The sequence below is a fragment of the Vombatus ursinus genome, unplaced genomic scaffold (genome assembly GCF_900497805.2).
Source record: "Vombatus ursinus unplaced genomic scaffold, bare-nosed wombat genome assembly UNPS02014778.1, whole genome shotgun sequence".
Lineage (NCBI taxonomy): Eukaryota > Metazoa > Chordata > Mammalia > Diprotodontia > Vombatidae > Vombatus > Vombatus ursinus.
In genome coordinates, this window is record NW_020954556.1 from 20,307,143 (window position 1) to 20,327,639 (window position 20,497).

Below are 20,497 nucleotides of genomic sequence, written 5' to 3' on the forward strand. Positions count from 1 at the left end.
ACCTATCCAGTGGGGAATGGCTGAACAAATTATGGCACATGAATGTAACGGAATACTATTGTACTGTAAGAAACTGAAAGCAACTGTTTCAAAGAAACCTGGGAAGACTTATATGAAATGATGCAGAGTTAAGGAAGCAGAACCTGAAGAACAATGTATACTATAACAGAAATACTGGACAAATGAACAATCTTGAAAGACTTAATAACTCTGATCAACAAAATAATCAACCATGATCACAGAAGTTGGGTTATGATGAATGCTACCCATCTCTCAATCAAGGTAGGGACTTAATTAAATAAGCAAAATGAGACATCGTTTTGGACCTGGCCAATATGGGAATTTGCTTGACTACGCATATTTATTGCAAGGGTTTTGTTTTGATTTATTTTCAAGTGAGAAGGAAAGAAAATAAACGCATGTTAACTGAAAAAAAAATTTAAATAAAATGAAAGCTTCACAAGACTCTAAGGACCCTTCTAGCTCTAAATCCACAAGCCTGTGAATCATGGGTGCAAATGACTTGGTTGAGGAATTTTAACTGGCTCAGGATAATAAGCTTTGGTACCACTTGGTCAAGGATGAAATCTTTTAAATAACATTCCCATTGCCCACAGTTCCATTCTTGCTATTCCTGTATACTACTCTTCTCCTTTGTGAAAAAGATCTAGGAAAAAAACATAAACCCTCATGTTACAAAGTGCATGGTAGCAGGAGGAGCAGGTGCTAATTGACTGATAGGGTTGACACAGCAACGGTACACCTGTGAAGCAGGTGGAAAAGAGGGAAGGAGAGCACGGGGGTCTCAGAAGGAGAGCTGGAAGGGGCTCTGGAAGTCCTCTAGGCAAATACCCCCACTGAAGAGCTGTGGAAACATGAGGTCTTCCGGACTTCAGACTCCTCACTTTTTCCATCAGAAGTGGCCTATCAGTGAACCCAGGGAGCCAAGCAGATTCTGGCACCAAGCAGGCCAGGGGCATGGGAGCACAAACCAGAAACCCAAGATTGACGAGGCTCAGAATTTAGATTACAGGAAAAATATCCATATACACACACAAAATAGGTTAACACTAACCAATCACATGAAATTTTATTTTGTATGATGTAGAGCAGTCAGGTGGACAGAGTGCTGTGTGGACAGAGTGCTGGCCTGAAGTCAGGAAGACTCATATTCCTGAGTCAAATCTGATCTCAGATACTTACTAGCTATGTGACCTTGGGCAAGTCACTTAAACGCTTTTTGCCTCAGTTTCCTCATTTGTAAAATAGGGACAATAATAGCACCTATCTCCCAGGGTTGTTGTGAAGATAAAATGAGATAATATTTGTAAAGAGCTTAGCACAGTGCCTGGCACATGGTAAATGCTATATAGTTGTCATCATTATTATCAATCATCATTACCTCTGTGTGACCTTGAGCAAGTCACTTAAACCTCTCTAGACTTACTCATCTGTAAAAGGAGGCCTCAATAACCTTTACCATCCTTCTTTAGGATCTATACACACTGCTTCTAGGAAGAACGCCTATGACTTGATGCAGAGTGAAATAAACAGAACTAGCAATACACACAATGACTAAAATAACGTGAGCTAAAATAAAACCAAAAAGCAATTGAACTCCTTTCGGTCCTCTCTAGACCACACTCTGGACTTTCTCTATCAAGCCTCCTATCTTAGGACCTTGATTCCTTGCCCCTCCCCCTTGCTTTTCAGTTCCCTTTTATGAGTAAGCTTCCTACGTTAGACTTCAAGCTGCTTCAGGGCAGGGCCTGCCTTTCTTTCCACTTTTATCTTGGTCCACAATGAGCAAATTCTTATAGACAGACCTGACTAGCTAACATTAATTGTAATGATCAATCTCACTTCTAGAAAAGAGAAAACCAAATCTCTTCCTGTAACTAACATTAATTGTAATGACCAATATCAAATCTAGAGAACAACCAAACTCTTTAAAGAGAGGGGGAGGTTAGATCGATCAAAATTAGTTTTACACCTGTTTGTTCTAATGGGGGCATGGGAATACCAGGAAATGATAAAACTTTTAAAGAATAAAATAAAATACTATGATTTTCTTATCTGGATTATTTTATTTTTTACTGCTATAAGTCATTAGTGTGGATAAAAAAAAAAGAAACACACACACACCTTTATCAGGGTGTTAAGTAGGCTGTGGCATATCACTAGTGTAAAAGACATCATTGAGGATAGGCATGATGGGAAAAGAAGGTGGCCCAGTCATGTAGTGAGAATGAGGTATGACAGATGGCCAGCCCAAGTGAGGCAATGGTTATCACCAGAATGTGAAAATAAGTAAAGAAAGGCATTCAGTATAAAACTTCTATGTAAGCTTTCTGGAAGGACGTGGACAAAAGTTACACCTGATGAGAAGGTGCAGAGAGGAGAATTCAGGCTCTGCAGTAAGGATCGGGATCATGAAATTCCAAAATATTTCTGGGTGGATATTTTAATAAGAAACCTCTACAGGGATATCTAGATCAACTCAGAGCCAGCTGAAGTCCTTTTGAGACTTTTTTTTTTCCCAGGAGTAAGCATGGGCAGTAGAGATCAGACTACGGGTATTCTATTCTATTAAAGGCTGTGATACATTCTTCGAAAACTTGCCAAGCTATTCCCATGTCTTTGTATTAACTATTGCTGCTTGCTGTAAGTAACAACATGGGTGTAACTGGTAGAAAAATCTAACGAAAATCTACACTGGGTCAAACTTCTTTAAGTCTAAAGGGGGCCTATAATACATAGCAAGAAAGGCCTCCCCACTCCCCTTAAAAAATGTCAATGAAAAAAATCTACCAGGAATAAATGGGTTAACCACTGTTCTCATTTTCAAAATTCATCTTTTCCAACTACTAAGGGCTCTGCCATGAATCAGATTGGGGAAGAGGGAGAGAAAGGCTTTTTCTGTGATTACATATGGTGATGGGGGGCTGCAGGTTCTCCATTCCAGCTTTAACGCCAAGGTTGGTTGGGAAGGAAATGCAAGTCACGTCAAGCATGGAATGGATTTTAATGGGAAGAGGCAGAAGTAAGTTCCTTTCTCTAAATTCAAATTCAATACACTTTTTCAAAATGGCTTTTGTTATATCACATTCATTTCTGAATACAGTACAACCTTTCTCCCTTTCCTACCCACTGAGTCATTCATTATAACAAAGCTTTTTAACAAACACATTGACCATGATTGACAATAGAAGTAATATCTCATACCCCTATTCTCCTACCTCTGGAATAAAGAAGAGGGAAGCTCATTTTTCCAACTCTTTGCCAGGGCTAGGCTTGGTCATCAAAACTACATTAGGTTCAGTTTTATTGTTCATTCCAACCCTCAAACATTTATTAGTTTTCTGCTGTGCACAGAGTACTGTGTCAGGTCTTGGGGGAGACACACAACTTCAGACGCAAAACCATTCTTGCCCTCAGATGAGCTTAACTTCAATGAGGAAATAAGACACAGACACTTGTAACTGTCATACATGATATTACATGAAAAGTGTATCAGAGAGATGCAGAACAAAACACTAAATGAGCTCTGAGGGGAAGAAAAGGTATTCCTCTCCCCAGACAGTTGGACTGGTAGAATTCCTGGCTTCTTTTAAAAGTACAGGCCAGGTGCCACCTCTTGATGGCCTTTCTTGATGATGTTCCCAGATCATTACCACTCTTCCTCTCATGAAATGACTTTAAATACGTTACTTTCTATTTACTTATTCGTGTAAATGTTGTAGCTCCATCCCCAAGTACTATGGAATCTTCTTTGAGGGCAGGAGCTGCTTCCTTTTTGTCTCAAAATGTCCAATACCAAGCACAACACCTTCCTCCCTACAGAAAGCACTTGATAAATAAATGTTTGTTGAACCAAACTGGATTACTGACAGGTGTTACTAGTGAGGAAGTTTAAAGAATAGGGAGAAATTCCACAAGTGAAAAGGAGGAAGGGGGACATGGGAGGGAGGACATATTTTGTGCTTGGGTGGGCAAGAAGTATTTCAGTTTGCCTAGAATGAAGAAAGGACTGTGAATAAGACTGGAAAGGTAGAGTGATACGGGATTATGAAGGGTTTAGCATTTAACTCCCTTGCTAATAAAGGAAGGGAGTTTGAACTTTAATCAACAAGGGTAAGAGAAGGGAGAGGTAGGGGAAGGGAATAAGCATTTATTAGCACCTACTATGTGCCAGGCACTGTGCTAAGTGCATTTTACAAATATTATCTCATTCAGTCCTAACAACAATCCTAGGAGGTAGGGGTTATTACTATCTCAATTTTACAGTTGAAGAAATGGAAGCAAACAAGAGGGTCACACAGCTAGTTAACTGCTATGGCAGAATAACTACACAGAGTAGTTACATCTAGACAACAGTTTATTTAGGAATGCCTGCAGTTGCAGAAATAAATCGGGTCCCAGGTTCTCAGCAGCACAAGGACCCAGAACCTTCATTTCTACAATTACTATATAATTGAAACCCATTCCTTGGCTCATTTCTTAACCAGCCTTAATCACTGAGTGGGCATTGCCTCAGTCAAAGTGAGAACTTGGAAAGACCTTAGCTAAAAAAGGTTTCCTACTGCATCTGGGGCCATTTCCAGTCGTCCTGATCTATATCTTGTGACTGGACCCAAATGGGCTCTGGAGGAGAAAGTGAGGCAGGTGACCTCACACAGACCTCCCTCACTTAAATCCAATTCATTTGCAAGTCATGACACCATCTTCCTGATCTCATGGTCCTCTTCAAGATTTAAGGACAAACAAGAACAATATAATGGGAGGGAGTGGAAAAACAGGATTCTAAGGATTGAGACACCTGGTTTCTTATTGGTGGCAGGAGACAATGAGGTGGTAGGATAGTCTTGTGACTTTCTCATGATCAGGTGACTTACAAGAAGATGGAACTTAATTTCACAAAACAGCAGATAAAGGTAAAAAGAAATTACTCATGCTATTTTTAATGTAACATAAGTTTCTGATGCCAGATTTGAACAGGGATCTTCTCAGCTCCAGGTCCAGTATTCTATCCACTGGGCCACCAGCTGTCTCATAAGGCGACAGGGAGACACTGAAGCCACTGGGCAGGCAGGAAGGACATGACTAGATCTACACATGAGGAAGGTAAGTCTAGTAGAGAGCTGAAAGACAGACTGGAGTAAGGGGAGGACATACACATCAACCCCCACCAAGACTGTTACCTCTTAGTTTACAGAACACAGGGGCCAGGATAATTCTAACGATTCCATCGACGGGCATAGTCCATCAGTCCTGTGTAAGCATAGCTAGCACTGTCACTCAAACCCCCCCCCCCCACAGCTTCATGATGACAAACCATTGCCCATCTGTTTGGTTAGAATATCACCAAGTAAGAGAGCTGGAGAAATACCATATAGTCCAACCTTCACATTTTACATATGAAAAAAATGGGACAAAAATAAAATAATATTTACATAGGGCTTAGCATAGTACCTGATACTTAGCAGTTACTATATAAATGCTAGCAATTATAATTATAAATTTTATTATTATTATAATAAACAGGGAGGCCCAAGGCCACAGAGTCTGAAGTACGACCAGAGGTACAGCCCTGGCCTCATGTGTATGTCCTCAAACACTTGCCAACACACCACTTTAAAATGATCAGTGTAACATCTGGAATCTACAGAAATTCTAGAAATCAATAGAGCTGTAAGAAACCTTAGAGAGATTCCCTAGTCCCTCCCCGATAAAGAAAGAGAGACCCAAAAGGTTAAGGTCAAGAGTGGCATAACAGAAAGAATATCATATCATCAAGTCAAGAGACCTGGGTTCTAGTTCTGCCTCTTTGCTCCTAAGTACCTGTGACCTTAGGCAAGTCACTAACCTTTCTTCAGGCCTCAGTTTCCTTTGCTGTAAAATAAGGAATTTGGACTAGATAGTCTCTAAGTTCTCCTCTGGTCTCTGATTCTGACTTTACCAGCAACCATAAAAAGGAAAGAGCTTTACCTGCCTCACATAGGCCATAGGTTAGAATAACAGACCAAAGTTTTAGAGCTGGAAAGGACCTGTGGTAATCCAGTTCAACATCCTCCCTTCATGACACAGAAGTGACTTTGCCCAAGGTCACAGAGGTGGCAAGAAGTGGCAGTCAGGATTCAAACTCAGACCCTCTGACTTCAAATCCAGAGTTCTTTTCTTCCATGCTACATATAGCCCAACTAAGGCTTGACTTCTAGCCCTGTCTTTTCACTGGATAACGCTGCCCCAGAGGCAACCTCATACTCTCCATCTCCAAGAGTCAATGAAATGATATAATTAACCAAGGTTGAACTTCATGACCTCTAAAGTTCTTTCTAAATCTAGGTACTATGGGTTCTTATCTAGTCCAAGGCAAATATTTTGAAAATACAGCAGGACAGACTGATACTGTGTCCATAGTACACAACAGAAATGGAAAGTATGAGATGAGTACTCCATCGACCTAGCTTCTAATCTCTGCCATTTACTATCTATGTGATGTTGGGCAAGTCACTTAACCTTTGTGGCCATAAATGACCTCATCTGTAAAATGAGAAGGTTAGACTAGATGACCTTAGGTCCCTAAATCTCTGATCTAAATCTAACTAAATTTAGGTTTATCTTTAATTACCCCTTTTCATCTTTAATTAAATTAAGGATTAAATAAATAAAACACTTTATAAACCTTAGAGAACTATATAAATAGTGGCTATTACTATTATTAAATCTATGGTCCTAATAACAAGAGTACTGCATTTGGAGTCAGAGAACATGAGTTTAAAGCCCGTTTTTGCTTTCTACCCACTGTGGCCTTGGTCAAGTCATCACTTGGTTTGGCCTTCAGTTTCCACATCTGTAAGGTATGGGAGTTGGAATGGATGACCGCTACAATCCTTTCCAGCTCTAAATGCTATGAATTCATGGGGAAATAAATATTCTTTCTTTTCTTTTCTTTTTTTGAAAAAGCAAGTCAACAAGCAAGTCAAGCATTTATTAAACTCCCATTATATGCCATTCACTATGCTAAACAACGGAGATGCAAAGAAAAACAAAACAATCTCTATTATGTGGAGTCCACATTGGTCAAGGGATGAAACAACTTTGAACTTACTTTTTAATGTTTTATTTTGCCATTGAAAGAGTTCACAAGGGCAACCAGGAAGATGAAGGTTGGCCTATTGGCCTCTTTCTATACCTATCCACTCTGGAACCACTGACACCTGGGTGAGGATGAGTCACAGGTGAAGGGAGAGGGGAAAGAAAGAGAGGTGAGGGGAGAGAGAATGGAAGAAGGAAGGAAGGAAGGAATGAGGGGAGGGAGGAAGGAAAGGAAATAGCAGCTAGGCAAAGTGAGCTGCCTAATGGTACATAGCTACTTATTTTCAAGAGCCCTGAGACCTCCTATAAAGTTCTTCCTTTCAGGGATCCTCTCTGATCTCTTAAGCATCTGACTCCCTAGCAATTCCGGAATCCCATATGTCAAGAGCTCAAGAGTTTGGGCCCTAGGTTAATTAAGATAAAGCCTTAAGATTCATGTTCCTGGATTCTGTCCTCAGCTCTTCACTTCTGTCGTTTGATATTTCAAATTCTATTATTGACTTTGTATAGTTAAAACATCTGGGGGCCATCTCCAGTTGCCCTGATCTATATCTGGCCACTGGGCTCAAATGGCTTCAGAGGAGAAAATGAGGCTGGTACTGTGCACAGCCCTCCCTCACTTAAATCTAATTCACTTGCACGTCATGGCATCACCACCCTTTTCATGTTCCTCTTTGAGAATGAAGGACAAACAGCAACAGTTAAATCACTGTTAATAAGTTAATACACTTTGTGTATGTTAGACTAATCCCTAGTTCATAAGACAATCCTCTAAATATTCTGTTCTCCATCTTCCTTTCCATCAGAGACAATATTATTCTCTCTGTGGCGTAACAAGACAAAGCATAGCAGGCCCTCTGAAGTCAAAGTATATTACCTCTCTTAATCCAGACACTATATTTCTATCAATTCAGCCTTTGGGGGGGACAGGGAGGAGCAAATACTATGAAAGGAGTTGGATTCAAATCTTATCTCTGTTACTTGCAACCTATGAGCACTTCTTCGAACAAATCATTTAATCTCCCTATGATTCCGTTTCTGAAACTGTGAAATTAGGATTATCATGGAAATGCTCTCTAAGGTTCCTCCCAGATCTAAATCCTATGATATTAATCATAATGTTGACTCTTACTTCAGTTTTCCCTAAAAAACTTCAGTTCTTTCAGTTTCAACTACTTTTGGGCCATATTTTCCCCATCTTATGCTTGTGTCACTAATATTTTCAATCAAAACCAATGCAAGACTTTTAACTTTTATCCCTAACAACATGCCAACTTTTTAGATGTGACCCATGGTTCCTTTTTGCCAATATACTTTTGAATGCTCATTCTGTCATACAATGTAATATATTCATTATACTCCCAACTTTGTATTGTATACAAATTTGATAAGCATGATATATATATAGACCCTCATTCCTAATGCTGATTGGAAAAAAAAAAAAAGACTGAAAAGTCAGGGATGGAGCTCCACAACCTTCATTGGACACCCTCCTTTAGGAAGAATTGATTAACATTCTTTGTGTTTGGTTATTCAGCCTGCTCTAAATCCACCTACATACACTTCTGTCCAGCTCAGGAAAACATCATTAATGATTGGGTCAGATGCCTTATAAAATTCAGGTATATTATGACTTCAGCATTCCCCTGACCTATTCCACTATAATAACCCTGTCAAATAAAGAAATAAAGATAGCCTGGCACCATTCTCATGGTAGTCTGGCATTTTGGATAAACAAAGGGAAAACATTTTAACTGTGGCAGCTGCATATTCTGTGGCCTCATGACGGAATTCTAGATTTGGTCAATTTTAGTCAAAAGGTCAGACAGTCAACTAGAATTTCTAAATCACCTACTATGTACCAAGTGCTATTTTAAGCACGGAAGCAAATAACAGTCTAACATAAAAAGCCAGGGAGAAGATACCATTCACAAACTCTCCATAGCCTGACGGGCTATAGATCAGGTTTATTTAAGTAGGGTTTTCAACCTTATTTCACAGTACTACCCACAAAATTATATCCTCAATTCAAGTCTGGCTGATCTCACTATTCTCCAAAACATAGAACGGTATACTCATAATTCCCTCCAGACCTTTGCTCATTCTGTTGTCCCCGTAAGAGAGATGCTTTCTATTATTCCCTCATCTTGGGCAAGTGCCATTCAACCTCTCCTGGGCTAGATGTCCTCATCTGTAAAATGAAGAGTTGGATCAGATGTGACCTCTAACATCTCTTCCAGCTCTAAATCTGCCTCCAAGTCCCAGCTTTATTGATCGATTTAGCATCTACCTCTTGTTTTATGAGTCTTGTTTCCTTTCATACTATAAGAATGTAAATAAGGTCCTTAGGGGAGGTCCTATGTCACACTTGTATATCTCACCCAGAATCACTCATAGTGCTGAATACCTAATAGATGTTCAATACAGACTATCTGATGAATTGACCCATAAAAGATGTGAGAAGATAATACAATCCGACCTAGGCAGCTTACCTAAGAAAATCTGGCTCTTAGCTTTTACCCCTGGGTACTCAAAGAATCAGTGGCAGATAGGTGGCACAGTGGATAGAACGCTAGGCCTGGAGTTAGGAAGACTCATCTTCCTATGTTTAAATCTGGCCTCAGACACTTACTAGCTGTGTGACCCTAGGCAAGTCAGCTAACCCTCAGTTTCCTCATCTGTAAAATGAGCTGGAGAAGGAAATGGCAAACCACTCCAGTATCTTTGCCAAGAAAACCCAATTGGAGTCACAAAGCGTAAGACACAACTGAAAAACAACCGAACACCTCAAAGAATTTCCAGGCTAGAAAGTAACTCAAGTCATCTAGTCTAAACTGGCCTGACCAAGAATGCTTTCACTAGTATCCCTGACTAGCAATCACCTTGCCTCTTCTTGGAGAACTCCAACAAACTGGGGATCCACAGTCTCCTGACACCTCTATCCCACTTCAAGATAGCCAGCTCTAATCATTAGGATGATTTCCTTCAAGTCTAGCAGCTAGGTAGTAAATCAGATAAAGCACTGGACCTGGAGTCAGGAAGCCCAGAATTCAAATCCAGCCTTAGACACTTAGTAGCTGTATGACCCTAGGCAAGTAACTTAACCCAGTCTCTTTCCTCATCTGTAAAATGGGGATGATAATCATAGCACCTACCTCCTAAGGTTGTCATGAGGACAAAATGAGATAATATTTGTAAAGTGCTTTGCTAGCCTTAAAGAGCTATAAAGGCTAGCTATTATTATTGTTATTATCATTATTATTACTATTGATGATGATGATGTTGACAAGAATTAATTCTACCTCACTGACATTTCTACCCATCACTTCTAGTCCTATCTTCTGGGGACAAGTCAAACAATTTTAATCCTTGTCCACAGGTAAGGCCTTGGAAAACTTGAAGATCATGATAATGCATCTCCTCCCCCTCTCCAGTCTTCTAAACATCCCCAGTTCCTTCAGACTTTCCTCATTTGACACATTCTTCAGTCCCTTCCCCATACTGATAACTTTTTTCTGAAACAGCACTAATTTGTCAATGTCCTTCCCAAAATGTGATGTCATAACAGAAAATAATATTCAAATGTGGCCTGAACAGGGTAGAATACAGAGAGCCGATGACCCCTCCGTTCTGGACGCTTCATCTCCATTCATGCAGCCAAGGACGACATGACTTTGTTCAGCTGCTTTGTCACAAGGTTGACTCATACTGAACTCACATTCCATATCAATGACCAACACTCAGCAATGAGGTGCTTCCTCTCCGATTGTGGAAAGGAAAGCAGCTAATATTAAATAGTATTAACAATAATAACAATAAGTCACACCTAAATAGCATTTTCCTCACCACAATCCAGTGGAGTTGGTACTAGTATTGACATAATTTACCTCCGGAAATTGAGGTTGAATGCTTTGGGTCATGCTAGCAGGTAGGTGCAAGGGTGGAAGGTAAATCTAACTTTCCCCAAGCAGTTCATATGCTCTTTCTACTACACACATACACACCCCAAGAATTTGCATCACCCCTTCTGTTTAAAAAAAAAAAAGTTTTGCTAATGCTTTTTATTTTTTTTAACACATCAACAAATTAATCAACATACATTTATTATTTGCTATGTGTCAGGTACCATACTAAACACTTTGGAGACAAAAATATTTTTTTAAAAGTCCCTGCCCTGGATAAACTTACATTCTAACATAATAAATTAGCACAGACAAGATAAATACAGAGTAGACTGAAGGTAAGCTTCAAGTATTCCTCCTTTTCAAAAATTTTCAAATTTATTCTCACATTTTGAGCCTTACCACAACCTTCTGAGGTAGGCAGGGCAGGTGTTAACATTCCCATTTTACAGATGAAGAAATCACAGCACTGGGAGTTGTAGGAATGTGCTCAAGGTCACATAGCTGGTTAGTGACAATGCCATGATGCCAACACAAAACCTGTATATCAACCCTGAATAACCTATCTGGGATTCCCTCAGGGAGAATCAATCCATTGCACATCTCTACACATTGGAATGAAAAACATTAGCATCTCTCCAGGTGCTTGTGTCCCTAGAGTCACTAGATTCAATTAATAGGGATCAAAGCAAATTGATGAGATTACTTTTCTTTCTCCAAATAGTGATGCAGGAAACTTTCCCCATCAATCTCCCAAATACGCAGCCACAAGCAGCCAATTATGTCTTATGTAATTGTTCCCTGAATTTTATAGGAATGGTTGGACATTATGAACCTGGACATCTTAGAAGAAAGTTGACCTCTTCCATAACCCTTGGATGGTGGCTTTCTGGCATTCATCACCAACACTATTAAATAACCCACTTTGCACTATGGACAGAAGCAGTCCACTGTGGCCTTCAATTATACTTAACAGCAAATTATTTCCTCAGCAGAGCCCCATATGGAGTTAGTCTGAAGGCAGAGCCTCTGTCTCTTGGGGCTCTGATGGGGGCTTGGATATTGTACATGCATGAGAACTGTAAGCATTTCTTACTTTGGGCCATCCTTCTCCCTGAAGTCTGGCAAACTGAAGTCCACCCAGTCATTTTCAGTTCTCTTGGACTTCAGAGAATATGACAAGCAGGTTGGTAAAACCTCTCATTTAAATGTCAGTCAATCCTTAGAAATACATAGGGCCCAGGACCTTCACTAGAGAATATAGAACCACAGGAACCATATTGTAGCAACAGTTCTGACCCTAGACCAAAATGGATGTGAACCAACCACATTATCCCCCTGAGACACAGGACCAGTCTAACTAAATAGACAGAGACTTATCACCAAAAGTTGGTTTTATGTAATATTCTTTTTTTGGGGGGAGGGGATGGCAACCCATGGAATAGACAAAATTACAAAACAGTCCACAGACCCACAACCCCTTTACATAATTTGCATAGTGGTAACAGGAGAAAAAAATAGCATTAAAAATCACAAAAGTCTTAGAACAATAACCAACACTCATTTAAATGTAAGTCCTCTCAATGTGCAATTTCTGTCCAGTGATAAAAGGTTGACATGTTGGCATTCTCACTAAAAATGAAACCAAAAATTATAAAGAAACTGCATAAAGTGAAGCTAAATGTGAAATAACAAATAAAAACATTCTTGTAGGAGAGGCAAATAAAGGAGTTGCATTCATCATACACATAAAGGCAAAAAAAACCCAAAACCCCACCCTACTTCATGTGGCAATTGACCACCTTATCTGAAACGTCCACAATGAACATATTAAACAAGCTTAATACTATGAAGGTTATTGCAGTTTATGTGGACATCTCTCCAAAAGATTAAAAAAAAAAGAAATCTTATAAAAATATTTAGAAGACCCTCCAAACCAAGTCAATACATTTCTCTGATATTTGGTGACTTCAATAAAATGTGGATACGGCAAAAGACAGAAACAAAACTAAGTTGGAACTAAGGTACTAAACATGGTAAGCAATTAATGACGTTAACTTTTCATTTTGATTTTTGGATGAAAACATATTTTCATTTGATTAAATTTTCATAACAAAAATTAATTTTTCATTAAAAAGTGAAACTGACTAGATATACGTGTGTACATAGATAGACAAGTTGGAAACCACTGTCATCAATGTAGCTGTCATTTTGGAATAAATTATGTACAAAGTGACCAAATGATTAGAGAAAATTAAAAATTTAAAAAAAGGATAAGAAGACATTGAATGCAATTACAGGAGTTCCAAGCCAACCTGCTTCAATATGAAATTAATTTTTAAAAATAGGAAATGGCCAAAAGTAAAGATACTGATTATAAATTGAAAGGTGGAAGTTACCTTGGAAATCTCACCTACGTTAACTCCTTTATCTCTGTTACCATGCCATCTTTCAGAGAAGTTTAACTATTGAAAAACAGTTACCATGATAAAGAGGTTAAAATAGCCCAGAAACTTCCTCAGCTAGCACATACATCCAATCTCCTTTCCAAATGAATTGAGATGACAGACAAGAGCAGTATTAGTTTACAGTCCAAGGGTACAGGCAGCATTTTCCTCACAAAACAGGAGAAAAAAAATAAAAAACCAAGGAGAAGAAAACAAGTCACACAGAGAGTGTGACATAAAATCTAGTTAAGAGTAGCACTTCTGGATGAAACTACAAGAACAATAATGACTCAATGAGGAACAGGACAGATTGTCCCCTGTTCTCAGATTGATGAGTTTCCACAGGCATTTAATAGGAAGAAATTAGGATGCAGATACAAAAATCCATTTTGGGTGGTTACAATTTTAAAGGGGCCAAGGAATTTGTTGACAATGTTTTCAAGAGATGGAGATTCCCATAGAAAAATCAGTGACCAAGAAGATACGTTGTTGTGTATGCCCACTTTCTAACCTAGGTTAGGTGCACAGATCAAAAAATCCCAAAGGGAAGGGACATAAATGGTTTGCAACATATTAATTACCAAAGATGATTTGCACCCAAGAAGTAGAATAAAAGGTACCAGTGAAAAAATGTATGAACTTACAAAGTAGCTAAGGGAAGTTGTGTATCCGAAATGATACACATTTTTGCTCAATTCAGTTCGACTGCCATGGTAGTATCACCAAGATTTTTTTTTTTAAGTTTCATCCAGTAGGTTAGATGGATCTTCCATGGAGGATTCATGGAAGATATACAGACAAAATTTGCATGGGATAAGAAAGAGAAACATGTATTGGTGGTGTACCCAGATGGAATCCCAGACCTAAGTACCCACACACAGAGATCTGTAACCCACCTGACCAGAACAAGATGATGACTGAGAACCATTAGTGACCATTAGGACTTAGCATTTGATTTCTCTTTTATGGGTCCCTCTTGAAAGAAAGATCAATTTACCTAGACTTAAAACTCTGATCCAGGGCTATTTAGAGAGAAAACCTGGTCTAACAGGCACAGGGTTATTTTAGGAATCTGGAACTCAGTAGGATCCATCCATCAACAAGCATTTATTAAGAGAGCCTATTACGTAGCAGAAAAGATAGAAAGCCTGCCTTGGAATCAGTAAGACCTTGTGCTGCTCCCCCACCCCCACCCCGACACATAACAGTCTGTGGCTCTGGGTAAGTCAGTCAAGCTCTTAATACCACAGGCAAACATCTAGGGGTCTAAGTTGTAGAACAGGTGTCTCTCTGAATGGGTAGAGGGAGTTTCCTCCCTCAGAGTTCCCTATACTAATGAGATTAGAGGTCCAATACTGTCCCTGATCCTACCTGGTGGCCTATTATGTATGTGTTGGGGCTAGAAAGACAAAAATTTAAGTCTTTACCCTCAGGGAGCTTATATTCTATCAGAAAGGGCAACATGTATACATATAACTATATACAAAATAAATGCAAGGTGAATTGAGGGAGACACTAGCAGTTGGAGGTTGGGGAGAAATCAGGCAAGGCTTCACACGAGAGATAGTTTCACGGAAACAAAAGATTCTAACAGGGCCCTGGAAAAGAACCTGAGAAATCATCTTCATCTAGCCCCCACATTTTCCAGATGAAGAATATGAAACTCAAAGAAGGGAAATAAGCTGTCCAAGCCTCTACAGGTAATAAAGAAGCAGCACTGAGACCTGAACCTCGGTCCCTTCACAGATCTGTGCTTCCATTCTTCCAGACCAAACACTTGACACTTACTAGCTGTGTGACCCTGGGCAAGTCACTTAACGCCAATTGCCTAAAAAAATAAAATAAAATAGAATATGTGGAGACTGTCCTTTCTTAAGGTTTGCTTTTACATTCCTTGTAAGAAGGGGTCAACTGAAGGAAAACCCTGCGTTATTATTACTTGTGAAAACAAATCTTTTTGCTCTGTAAAATTTGGATTCAATCAAAGTGCCACACTTAAGGACCAGAAAGCCACATGTGGCTTCAAGGCCACAAGTTCCCCACCCCTGCTCTAAATTCTTTCCTGCCCTTAAAACTCACTAGGTGTTTGCTTCCATTTTCCTTGTTCTGGTTCTAGAAAACCAAGCCAGACCTTTCCCCAATATCACAGTTTTGCCCAGTGCCCTAGTACTGACCTACCCAAGCTCCCTCAGTAAGAACAACACAAGTGAGAGGACCACCCCTAGCTTAGAGTTAGAGACTGTTTGAATGAGGAGTCAAGAAACCTTTTCTGACACCCTTCCTTCTTGTACCAACAGGCCTCCGAAAGTGCTTGCTACCCTATAAAACCTAACAGGGGTCAGGCTGTCTGAAGAACAGAAGCATGAAGGTATAAAGACCTTCCTGTTTGTGTCAGTCCATTCTCTGAAACTGGCCTCCTGTTACAGCTTCAGGGTCATACGCCACTGTTAGCTTTTTCTTTTCTTTCTTTCTTCCTTTTCTTTTTCATTTTTTTTTTGTTTTTTTTTTTTGGCTAGGCAATGGGGTTAAGTGACTTGCCCAGGATCACACAGCTAATAAGTGTTATGTGTCTGAGGCCAGATTTGAACTCAGGTCCTCCTGACTACAGGACTGGTGCTCCATCCACTGCGCCACCTCGCTGCCCCCACTGTTAGCTTTTTCTACAGGCCACAAACAGAAGCTCACATGAGACAGTCCATGGTATTTACATGGTAAGCGATGGGTCTGAGCCTGAGGTTCCCCCACCATGCTGTTTCCTGATGTAGTCCCCCAGGGCCTGGCATACACACAGTAGGAGCTTAATAAATGCCTGCTGACTGAAAGACTAGTATATAGTCTAGACGTGGCTGGAAGATATGGACATATAGGCACCTAGATTTGATATGGAGAAAAGGAGTTTATGGCAGGAGGTAATAGAACCCAAAAAGCTATAAGCTGATTGGTCAAGACCTGAAAGGGCATGGTAAGACTCCCAGGAATAGCTGACCACGAAGCTCTTTACGTAACCCATGGTGGGCAATCTGGGGAAGAGGCCATTTCAACCAAAATGGTCTACTTAACTTTTTCCCAAACAGGTCATGCACAAACATTCCTGCCTCCTCACCTTCACTCACACTACTGTGCTCTCACCCATTCTCCACTTACCTGAATCCTACCCAATCAATTAACAAAACATTTAACTGAGGTGCTGTGCTAGATGCTGAGGATACAAAAATAAAGGTGACTGATCCTTTAAAGTCTCAGTCAAGTCCTACTTCTTCAATGACATCTTCTACGGAACCAAGGGCTATCTTGGTATGAGGTAAAGAGTTAGGAGACTTGGAGTTAGGAGATCCCAATTCAAGTTCCAGCCCCACCAATGCCAAGTAGTAAGACCTTGGGCTGGTCACTGAAAAATAAAATCACATATTCCCATAGTGTGTTATGGTTCATTAAAAACTTTCTTTTCAAAAACCCTGTAAAATATTTAAGGTTGGTATTATTATACCCAATACAAAGGAGGAAACTGAGGCCTCAAAAATCTCTAAAGCCAGGATTCTAACCCAGGTCTTCTGAATCAAAGGCTGGCACTCCATCCACAAGAATTTGCAAAGCCTCAGCCACCCCCTTTGTATAACAAGAATAGTCACATTTGTACTACCTACTTCACAATGTTATTGAAAGTTAAGAGCTTAAATTATTAAATGAAATCTGTTATTCCTCAGTTTCTTCATCTGCAAATGAGAAGGCTGAAATAAATGACCTGGAAAGACCCTTCATTTTTGACATTCTATGTTTCTCTACCTCTTCTAAGCTCCTAGGACGTATGTCCAGTCTACTCATTTTGTATTTACATATACACACATGCACATATACATATGCACATACATATGTATATTTATGTGTATATGTATATGTATTATGCTTATATGTACACACATACATGTACGCATACATACATATAAATATATGTGGCCTTGTTTTGTTTTTTGTCTTTTTCTATGTCCTTTACCACGACTGTAAACTCCCTGAAGGCAGAATCTTTAACTCTTTCTGGTCTGCATTTACCCACAACACCTTGTACAGAACTCACTTAGTATAAGTTCTATAAATACCTTGTATATAGGCTCCTCCCTACCCCACTCCCTGGAGCCTCTGACTCAGGCTCAACGAGAGACTAGGGAACAGATAGGCCCAAAGCTTCAGATCTAGCCTCTATAACCTGATGTGAAAAGACCAGAACAAGGTCTTCCCGTAGCTGAGCCAGTCTCCTCTGCTGGTCAAATAGTCCTAATTCCATTTTCCTGTGATTCCAAATCAACAATGGCTGCAAAGCCCTTCTCAGGTACCATATGTCATGGGCTTGGTTATGATGATGTGACAAAGCAGTTCTCATCAATGGCTTTCAGGGGGGAAAAAAAAGCAATCCCAACAACAGTCCCTGAAGCCAGATAAAGAGAAAGGCTCTAGATGCCTCCCCTCCCACTTACCCCTTTGCTCTCAACAAAATCCCCTCCCAGGCAGACTGGGCAACAGTCCTAAGGTGAACAAGGTCCTCTCCAGGGATCTCACGCCAGCAGAGGACCACTGGGATCAAGATGAGCAAGAGGGTAACAGATCCATTTCTCCTTGTTTCCCCAAGGGGGAAAATAATACTTCACCTCTCTGCTGCAGTCAAGGACTCTGGTACAGGGATGGAAGTGAAAGACCAGACTCTGAGGTGGGGAGTCTCCCATCCTAACCCAAAAGCCTTTAATGTAGGAATTCAGAGACAGTGCCTTGATTACCAGAAAAGGTCTAGCTATAAAAAGGCAGGGAATAGGAATAAATTTCAGAAAGAAAAAAAAGGGAATTTTTCCTTTTTTTTTTTTTCTTACAGGAAGGAGGTGGGGAGGAGGCTAGAGGCTTCAATCCCCCTGGCAAAGAACTGGGCCCTAGCTGAATCCAGTGATTATACAAGCTCAGAGACAAACACAGCTCCTTCCTCCTCCCACCACCCTGTCAGCACCCTGCCTATAAGCACTCACCATGACCGGCATTTCAGAGGCCCCAGGTCAGGACCCAGGGCTTGCTTAAAACTTGGCTTTTTCATGACAGAGAGCCTTTTAAAGTGAATTCCCCCACTTTCTTCTCCCCAGTTTCTTTGGTTTCCCTTTCTCAGGGGTCCTGTCCTCATAGTTTGGATGGCTCCAAACTGCTTATTGCAGAAATACAGGCCTGCTCCTTCTCCCCATCCCCATTACATTACTGCCTTCAGCAGGCTGGCTCCAACCAATTAGTTTCAAAAGCTTCACGCCAAGGAAATTTCTGCTTTTATTAAAAATAAAGACATGCTGGGCATGCAATGGACTGTGAAAAATATAATGAGTCTGGCATAATTATTAAGGTCGAGGATAAGGTTACCAAAACAGACATACAAAGTTATCCCTGAAGTCAGGGGGAGGGTAGAGAAAGGGGAAAAGGAATTAAGATATAGATATAAACATTACATATATAATATGTAACATATATGATGCATATATAATATATACCACACATACATTGAGATAGCAGTACAAATGTCATATATGTGCCAGATATGACATATGCATATACTTTGGGGTGGGTCCATACTCTTTAAAGGAGAGGGAAATCAAAGTGAGACATCCTCCCCTTTATAAGCTTTTCAAGTATTTCTCCACTTGGATAAAAAGCAAACAAAAAAAGAAAGAAAAAGAAAAAAAAACCCAAACAAACAGAAGAAAGGTTTCCATATCTGAATTGAGAAACAGACTCATTTCAAATCATGTCTGCTACCTCTGCTATACTCTGAGGACCTGCTTCCAGCTGAGCTGGGGCGCAAAGCTGGCTCCTTCCACCAAGAGCCTTGGCGCTAGGCTCTGTGCATCTGGGAAAACAGACTCCCTTTCCTCTGAAAAGCCTCTCTTCTTTCTGATGTCTACTGATAGCAAAGGAAAGTCAGGAGAAGGAGAATCTCTCTCCTCACCCCTTCCAACTCTTCCTCAAATCTCCCCCATCACCATATTCCAAATTCTCCGTAAAGAAATAACAACCACCCCCATCTATTTTTTTACTGCTAAGTACTTTTTCCAGGGCTTTCCCATACAGTAGTTTGTTTGATCCACAAGACAGCACTGAAAGGTAGGGTGCAATATAGCCACTTTCATATTTAAAATATATACATATATATATAATAAAGGTCTGTGAAAAAGGGTACCTGTCATTTTCATATCTCAGTTTTAAACTACTCAAGGACAATGAATCCGCGGACAAGGAATAGGGGAGGGGACGAAGGAGATTCAAAAGGCCTGAGTCTACTCATTTTTACTGAAAATCCGGAAAATTTAAGCATAGGAACAGGATTGTTCCGAAAGCACTCACAGCCGTTTCTCTCTTACCTTCGGCCAATACCTCATCCACAGTGACCTGATGTCTCCCAATGCCGAAGACGCGGCCGATGTACCCACTCCCCGGGCCCGAGGTGCTCCCCCCTCCTCCGCTGGAGCCAGACCCCGGGCCAGAGCCTCCTTGCTCCCGGCGGGAGTCAAAAAACTTCTTCATCTTGCAAAAGGAGGCAGCGACCAAGCAGCGGATGAAATGGTTCCTGGCTGCTTTTTTCTTCTCTCTTTCTTTTAATTATGAAAAGCAAGAAGTCCCCAGATCTCCTCTAGGATCTCTAGTCAGATAACAAGAAAAAATCCACTCATGGGGGAGGAGGGAAGGATGTGTATATATTTATATATATATTTATGCATATAATATGTGTATGCTTCTAAGTAGTGCAATTTTCTCTTCCTCTTCTGGAAAGCGATTGTTTAAAGTTTAGACCTGTGATGGCAGAAAGAGAAGATGAGTCAGTTACTAAATAATAATGATTCTTCTTATCATAATTATAATATAATAAATCGTGTGCCTTTTTTAGGGGGACATACGGACACACGGACACACACACACACACACACACACACACACACACACCCCCAGGGGGACATACGGACACACGGACACACACACACACACAGGGACACACACACACACACACACACACACACACACACACACACACACACA

The 20,497-nt window shown here is 40.3% G+C and overlaps 1 protein-coding gene across 9 annotated transcripts in view; it reads right to left on the reverse strand.

The window, feature by feature from the left end:
* The window catches only part of AAK1 (AP2 associated kinase 1), a 250,995-nt gene that overhangs the window by 229,973 nt on the left and 525 nt on the right, over positions 1-20,497 (reverse strand). For all 9 annotated transcript variants that reach the window (XM_027865309.1, XM_027865308.1, XM_027865305.1 and 6 more), the window contains exon 2: positions 19,825-20,254. In XM_027865309.1, coding sequence (XP_027721110.1) covers positions 19,825-19,987 — 163 coding nt within the window. In that variant the 5' untranslated portion in view covers positions 19,988-20,254. The remainder of the gene's footprint in view (positions 1-19,824; positions 20,255-20,497) is intronic.